General features: G+C 28.8%; 1 protein-coding gene across 1 annotated transcript; it reads right to left on the bottom strand.

The window, feature by feature from the left end:
* Positions 1-6229: 6229 nt before the first annotated feature.
* LOC133291823 (cyclin-U2-1-like) lies at positions 6230-7242 on the bottom strand. The gene is made up of 2 exons (XM_061490154.1): positions 6821-7242; positions 6230-6494 (listed from the first exon to the last, which is right to left on the bottom strand). The coding sequence occupies exons 1-2, from the start codon at positions 7240-7242 to the stop codon at positions 6230-6232; spliced, it is 687 nt and encodes a 228-aa protein (XP_061346138.1).
* Positions 7243-8824: the final 1582 nt, after the last annotated feature.

Genomic DNA, 8824 nt, shown 5'->3' with positions numbered 1-8824 from the left:
GAGAGAGAAGGGTTTAGAGGTACTTGAAGTATTACACTAATAGACATCAAGTTTGGAATGCTCAACAGTCTTATCTCCAGCTTAGGAAACCCTAGATATAATGCAAGCTATTGGGCTACCGCCCATATGGACCCAAATAACCATGCTTTCACCTATTGGGTTTATACGTAAACCTACTATTGGATTATATTATTAATATACCCAACATTTATATGGGAGGAAAAATATTTCCTAATGATGAGAGAGAATAGATGAGGCAAAACTATTAATTATTGCCTCCACTATCGCAGTGAGGCTACTTTACCGTCATATGGTATACGATGGTGAGTTGTGCAGAGAAAAAAGTGATTCCCTATGATGAAGACCATCTGCTCACTTATAGAATACTGACTAATTGAGCCTCCATTGGGCCTTTAGATGACTGACCCAACATATTGGGCCTGTGTAGGTTGACAAGAGTAATAAGTACTATAAAGGAAAAAAACTTGCAAAGCATGACGAAAGACAAGTCTCTATTTTGCCACAATGTAACTGTTGCATTTTTTCTAATGTTTCCGCCACATTTAAAATGTGGTTAATGAGCGAATTTTTTGTAGTGGTATATTATTTTTAAATTTCAACTCAAAAAAAAAAAGTCAATAGATCGAATTATTTTCTTTATGTTTATACTTTAAATATCTTTCCAAAAATATCTTTATATTCAAATAAAGCAAATAAATCTGAGAATCAGAAAATATCTACAAATCAAAATCAAAATAAAGAGATTGTTTCTTTCTCACGAAGACAATGGGATTTGCTCCGATTTCTAAATTCAATGATTGGCATGGAGGATGGAACACGGCTATACTTTCTTTCCTTATATTTTATTCTTCTCATTTGTTTTATTTACCGACTCTTGTTTCCCCTATAATATTTTTCTATAGTCATGTAGACGTTTTAATTAATTTATAAGAATAGTGTCGTGAATTTTCGGTGGTTATATAAACATATATAATCCTAAAGATTTTGGCATGGGCAGCACATAATATCGCTCTGTTGGAATATACAACAAGGTCCACGAACCGTCTAGTTTGTGGTTCCATTGTCCCATCATATTTAAGTTCGATAAGTTAGGTGCATGTCCCACTTGGGTTTGGCTCCTCCTTGGCCCCACGAAGTGTTCAAATGCCCAATCCAACTCAACGGCAATTTCTTTACATTTTCATACACATTTGTTTATCTTTTAATTATTTACGAGAGCATCCGTACATAAAGTCCATCAATATTTAGAACCCCACATTACATGATTAGTTATGTTATTTCAACCAATTAAAAAGAAATATCACAATGTTCACTTTAACATGACATGTTTAATATTCAACATTTTATCTTAAAGTTAAAATTGCACACCCAAAAAACAAAAAAGGGTACACAAGATCTAAATCACATATGATAGAGCTTATGATAGACATATAGCAATCCAAATTCCAAACTGTACAGTAAGATCTTAACTAGGGCTTTAAATTTCTGCAGTTGTGACAGAGCAAAAGTGTTTGCTATAGACACAAAAAGTGAGACCCATTAATATATATATAAAAAAAAAGCAATACACTATGTACTACTGGTAGTACATAGTGTGTTGCAGAAAAATATTTTTGCTGCAATTACAGAAATATTTTTCTATATATTATCATCATTATTATCAATTTCGAATCGATTATTTGGATCAATGAATTACTGGTTCAACCACTTAAATTTAAATATATATAATAAATATAAAATTTAAAAATATTATAACCAACAAATAATATTAGTCTAATGGTAAGTGTTGTAAATTACAATTCACATATTTTAGGTTTATCGATTTCATATCGGATCAAATACGTGACAAATGTTAATTACTTTTTTACTTTTCTTCTCAAAGCAATGATGAAGTTAAAGAAGAGTTAGGATGCACGATCGTCCCATCATGTTTATACAAACCTTCATCTTAAGTCTTATTCAGATTTGAGAAAAAGATAGTTAAGTTTGCTCTCCCTCAAATTCAATCTTTCAATTTTTGTTTTTATTATTTTTAATATACATAGAAAACTTAAAATATTCATACTTAAAATATTCATCAAATTCAACTATATATTAACCCATTATATTATTGCTTATTTGAATTGTGTGACTCTTCACCACTCATAAAATTTTCGAACTCCATCATTATCTCAAAGTCTATATATATAAAAAAGAAGAAGCTAAAGAGAGGCCTCTCAAAGTATATATTAAAGAAAGAAAGGATGAAGAGAGGCCCAAAGTACTTTAATCACTTTAAAATAAAGATGTTATGTCCTTCTTCCATCCACCGATGAAGCTGTCTTCGGTTGGTAATGCATTATAATCCGCAAGAAATCCATGCTATTATTGATATGCTTATTCGTACACAATGATGACAGCAGAGGATGGTCAACTTTCAACAAAAGCTAAAGGTTTTTTGTATTTGCTTTCACTTTTTCTCCCTCTCCTCCTCCTTTTGATTTCTAATACAATGATTATAATTTAAATAAAAACAACACCGATCTTTAGGAAAAAAATCTACAATGTTATGGTTGTATGTACAACCCATCTATAAGAGAGTTCTACATCAACTAACATATTTTCTGAAATAAGAAAAAAAATATTAATTCAATTATAAATATATATTCCAAGAAATATATAATTGATAATTTGATTTTGAACTTACGACGGTAGTAAAGAAAATAGGGAAAAATTCAAAAAAAAAAAATCATATATTATTACTTTGAATCACTTATATTCTTGTGCTTTTTTTAATCACTTAATCCCTGTCATTTTTCTATCCATATCTCTTCTTAACACTATTAAAAAATTAACTAAGTATACTTACTCTACCCTTCTTAAAAGAAAAACAAAGTGATAAAAAAGAAAAAGAAAAAAAAGATCAAATGTTATGAAAATTTAAAACACTTAATAAAAGACTAAAAAAAGTGAAAAAAATCAAATGTGTCAAAATAAAAAGAGAAAATAAATGTATAAAAAAAGAAAATAGAATAAGAACAAAAAAAAATAGAAAAAAATCAAATGATGGTAGCTCAGTTGACGCATGAGAGCTAAACAGATAGTGGTAAGAGCATATGTTTGATCCTCCCTAGTATTATCTTTGAGAGTGATTTAAATTTTTAATCTTGAACCCGCTCCAAACAGGATTGTCTCTCATGGAGAATACATGTGATTCATAAAAAATAATAATAAAAAAAAGACCAAATATATTAAAAATTACAACAGTGACAGAAAAGATTAAAATTAAAAAAAATGGAAATAATCCAAATGAAAAAAATATAATGAAGATAAAAATAAAATATAAAAGAAATAAAATAAAAAGAAATCATAGTTACGGGTTTTCAATATATTTAGTTTTGTTTTTGGTCTATTTTATCTTGATATTCTTCTCGATTTTTTTAAATCATGTGCCACCCCCATCTATTAAAGATTTTTGTAAAAATAAAAAATAAAAAAGAGAGAGAATAAAATAGAGATATAGAAAAAATCAAACATATCTAAAAAATAAGAATAAATAGACCAAGGACAAAAAAATAAGAAAAAAAACTAAAAACAAATATATTGGAAATTCATAACTTGATTTTTTTTTTCTTATACATATTTTTATTTAGACACATTTATTTTTTTACTATTTTTTTAATTTTTTATTAAGTTTTCTAATTTTTCATAACATTTGATCTTATTTTTCTTTTTTTTTATCACTTTATTTTCTTTTTCTAAGAAGGGTAGAATAGATATACTCAGTTAATTTTCTAACAGTGTTAACATGGAGTGTGAATGGAAAAAACCACAAGAAATTAAGTAATTTAAAAAAATATAAAAATATAAGTGATTCAAAATAATACCACATTTTTTTTTTTTTTGAACTTTTCCTTAGAAAATACTCTCGATCTTTAAGGAGATGATGAGCTATCATTTGCCGAGTTACTTCCCAGCAACTAGCCTTTCACATATATTTAAATTATGTCTTCTCTATTCCTTTGTTATTTAAAATAATTCAAGACATGGGCAGAAAGCGCCAAATGTTTAAGTTTGTGTTTCAAGTTTTCAATAATTTAGTAATTGAAAATAATTTATCTTCTATTTTTTTTTCAATAAATCGTCAAAAAAAATTTAATTCTCCTTCAATTCATCTGATTAATTTAATTCCAGCAAGATATGACCATAAGGGTGATAAAATTTCTCAGATCGAATTTAACACAGTTATATATTTAAAATTTAACTCGAGATCATTGAATAACCATGTACTTGGTGATTTTAAATCCCCTAAATAATCAAAGGTTTAATTTTATAAAATTAGCCAAATGGCGATGGATATGGAAGATAATCATCAAATTAGGTCATCCTGATTTTGTTGTATTGATTAAAATTTATTGTAATTTGTCAGAATTTGAAATGATTCAAACATTTAATTTTAATGCAAAACATTGAGGAACATCGACCAAAATTCTACTTTTTGGCAAATTTTTTATCAAATGTCATGTGAACAATATTTAGTATCAGACTATCATGTGACATAATTCGCTACGACTGGTAGCGAATTATGTTCACCAATAATTTTGACAATATTTATTATCAGATTATCATGTGACATAATTCGCTACGATTGGTAGCGAATTATGTTCACCAATAATTTTGTGACACGTGGCATATTTTTCCAGAAAAAAAGCTGACTAAACGAAGTTCACTACTAGTGGTAGCAAATTTGATACGCAATGTGGTCATGTGTCACGAAATTATAAGTGACGAAATTCGCTACCTGCCATAGCGAATTACGTCGCGTGGCAGTATAGTAAAAAGTACTGTTCGCGTGGTATTTGAATAAAAACTTAACATAGATACCCAAATATCGATACTCCCGTGTAAAAAAAAATGACATAATTATGTGAAAAATTATAATGATAATTAATGATAATAAAAAAAAGAGATAGAAAAAATATTAAAATAAATAATTATAAAATTATAACCATCGATTGATTATAATCTTTTCACCTTTTCATATGATAATACCATTTTTTTTTTTTCATACGAGAAAATTCATTAATTTCAGATACCCCACACACCAAACAAAAAGACTATTGATTTAAGGGAAAAATATTTGTCCTATTAAAAATATAGTTTTGTGTCATTTTAAATCATAATCGTTGATTTATCATCAATCAACGGTTATGATTTCTTGGGTCAAACATATTAATTAATTAGTAATTTACAATAAAACTCAATAAATCTTAATTGTTGATTGATAGAAATCAACGATTATAATATAAAATGATACAAAATTATATCCTTTGAAACTACAAATATTTTTCCCTTGATTTAATTAATGTAATAATGACATAACATGATTAAATAAGGAATGGCTCCCTTTCCCAGGCTCGGACGCTCCGTCTATGAAAATTACATATAATATTCCACAAATTTACGAACCAAATTAAAGAAACATTCAACTTTTGTAATAACTATGTAAAGTTATAACATTATTATTCCCATCATGCCAAATAATTGATTAATTGATTCTTATGAAATCATTGGATCATATTTATTAATTAATTATTAATTTTTAATAAATTATAATAATTAGATTAACGAAAATTAACGGTAATTAGATTAGTTATAAAAATGATAAATTTTTTTATGCTAAAAATATCCTGCCACTATAATTAAACTCTAAAATCATCTCTAATTATTCATTTAGATCATGTGATCGTATATACCAGAAGTAATTTCATGATGACAAAAGTTAGTCAGAACTTTTTAGTTATAATTCTTTACAGATATATAATTTTTTTTTCCAAGGAGACAATTCAGATTGAGACATAAATATCTTGACACGAAAATTGGAATCATGAGAATAGAAAAAATAATATTAGAATAGTTGTGCTTGGATAAAAAAAACCAGAGCAAGTAATAAAGTTCAATGGGTTGAAAATATAAACACATAATGACAGAAGTAAAATCTCAGATAAGAAATAAAAAAATAAAAAATTCCAAAACTCTTAATAAAATAAAAGTCACTGTCTCTTTCTGAAGAAAACTAGACAAATATGTACAGCTTCTCCCCTTTGCCTTACCTGTTGTTCTTAAATCTCAATCCCCCAACAAACATTTAGATTTTACACTGATCTGTACACATAAAAAGCCTTTTCTTTATTTGCAGGCAAAAAAAGAAACAAATTCCCTAACCATTCTACAACATTACACGTGCGATTTGTGTGTAACCCCTTTCCTCTCTATGCCTTGCTTTGATTTCTTCAGCACACCGTAGTGTCCTCTCAATGTGATACCCTCCTCCAATGCTCACTTCCCTCTCTAAATGGCAGCAATAACTCTCAAACACACTCACATTCACATGCAATTTGAAACCCATCAAGAAAAGAAACTCAAGCTCCAACTCATTCAATTCATTTGTTGTCAACCCACCAACTCTTGCAAAGTATGAATTTCTATAATTCCTGTCAAATAAGAAGAAAAAAAAAACCATTTTAGTATCACATGATGCCCTGTATTCAATACAAGAAATTGGAAATTACAAGCCAAAATAAATAAATAAAATGATCCATTTTCATACATTAACAACAAAAATTGTCTCTATTTAACAAAAGTTGGTGACATAACAAAAATTGTCCATTTCATAAGCTGTTAGCAAGTACTGTCAATGATTGAGATTGAAAGAAACAAACTTTGTCTATATTTAACAAACCCATTACCAAATTATTTTTAAAACAAATGTAAAAGTAAATAATAAACAGAAAAAACAAGGAGGGAGAGGAGAACTCACATGTCTTCCACATACTTAGAAGCAACCATTATAGTTGTTATGAGAAGTCTATGAACATTTCTGACATTGATTCGAAACCCAGGATTGTTGTGGCAAAACCGATCAATATAAACATAGGCCACAACATACACAGAGGGTCCTGCTCGAGTGTACCTAAAAATTCTCTCTAGATAAGATTGAATGCTCATATCTGGAATTTCCCTGCAATCAAAGATGTTTGTGCTGATAGCTTTGGACAAAGCATAAGAACAATTCTTCACAATCCTCTCTGTTCTTGCCATGTTCCTCTCAATTAGTGAAGCAAGTACGTTTATCACTAATGGGGTGTTGGAATCCTCTTGGTATGAATAAGAATACAAATCATAGCGTAGCTTCCTTGGGGATATTATAAGAGAAGAAGAAGAAGAAATAGAAGCAGCCATGAAGAAAGGGAAAGATTTTCTTTTTTTCTTTTTCCCTGTAGAAAAGAAGGTGGTTTTGAAAGGGATTGGTCTATGCTCAAATTCAAGTAATGTAGTAGAGAAAAGTTGTAGAAGTGGGGTTTATATATATAAGAGAATGGACTTCATTTAGGACTTAGGATTGGGAGAGGGTGAAAAAAGAAAGAGGGATATGATTTCATTTTTATTTTTTATTTTATTTTGCTATGAATAACAAGGGTTTTGGGCCATATGGAATCTAGGATGGTGGGTGGAAGCTTGATGTTAAGAAAATGAAGAAAACAAAATTATTAAGATATGGGTGTCTCCTCTTTGAGATTGCAAAGTACAAACAGCACCAGCTAAGCTCTGACTCTTCAATCTTCGTTGCATAAAAAACAAGGCAGTGTCTTCCATGCACCTTACAATTTAGGGGGTGGATGCACCCTAAATTTGAGGCATTTATCTTGCTTTTTTAATTTTATAAGAATAAAAAAATCAATGGTAGGAAGTAATGACCTGGAACTTGCCAAATAGGTCACTGTTGTCGATTCAATTTTCATTTTCCTTTATTAAACTTTTATTTACTTTTAGTCCCCTCCCCTAGCAGCTGTAGCAACACGGCCTTGAGGAAATGTTAAGTAACAAGTGAACATATATATTTTTTTGTGATATGTTATTTTATCTATTTTTTTGTCTATTTTTATCTATCATACTAAAATATCATTATATCAGAATTTCAACTAATATTTATATTTTTCTCTCTTCTTGCTAGAAATTCTAATTTAACAGTGTTGGAGAATGATAGATAAAAATAAACAGAAAAAAGTAGGTAGAATATCCTATCACATATTTTTTTATATACCCACTAATTCAACCATTATACCACTAATTCAGTTCAAGTATTTTCGAATCGATTATAAGAATGGCTCTATTAAGAAGTGAGGAAAATAACAGTCTATCTCATCAGCAAAATTACATTTAATAGGGTTTGGATAACGGGTGTCCTAAGACACCGTTAAAGAATCAAAATGTAAAACAATATTTAATGAAAAGTATAATATTTCACACATTTAACTTTAAAAATAAATAAATTTTTATTTTTAAACCGTTAACAAATATTTTAAAATCACGCGTTAGCATTTTTCTTCATAATATAATAAATGGGGGGCATGGTTAAAACTTCCGATTGATTTATTTAAAACGGTTCTATTAATGCATAGGAGTCAGCTCAATTTTAAATGTGCAAAACTTAAGGGGGAAAAATATTAATATTAAGGGGCTTTTTCCTAAATCTTTAGAACTTGTCAAACAAAAAGAAAAAGGAAAAAACTTGTAACGAAAGGTGACACACTGGGTGAACATCAAAGGCAGCATTTTAGAACACTCCAAAAAAATAAAATAAAAAAATAAAAATATTTATTTCCTTGAACTTGCGGTCCCGCCGACAGTTCGGTGTAGGTTGAGCACGAAAATATAATGAATAGATAACATACACATTATACAGCTGGAAGGTTATTGGGTGGGTGCTTTCTGGACCTACAAAATTAAAGGACGTTTAAACAAGTTATAATGTTTATGTTTT

The sequence above is a fragment of the Gastrolobium bilobum genome, unplaced genomic scaffold, assembly GCF_033153095.1.
Source record: "Gastrolobium bilobum isolate Gb01-03AN ecotype WA unplaced genomic scaffold, APGP_CSIRO_Gbil_v1 utg10378, whole genome shotgun sequence".
Taxonomy (NCBI): domain Eukaryota; kingdom Viridiplantae; phylum Streptophyta; class Magnoliopsida; order Fabales; family Fabaceae; genus Gastrolobium; species Gastrolobium bilobum.
Note: the sequence above shows the minus strand (reverse complement) of the source record. Positions and strands in the feature narration are given on the sequence as shown.

Bases quoted from the DNA above. Each gene is read 5' to 3' on its own strand.
- LOC133291823 (XM_061490154.1), bottom strand. From the start codon at position 7,242: ATGGCTGCTTCTATTTCTTCTTCTTCTTCTCTTATAATATCCCCAAGG. The intron at 6,495-6,820 runs GTGAGTTCTCCT...CTTATTTGACAG, and splicing joins TCTAAGTATGTGGAAGACAT to GAATTATAGAAATTCATACT.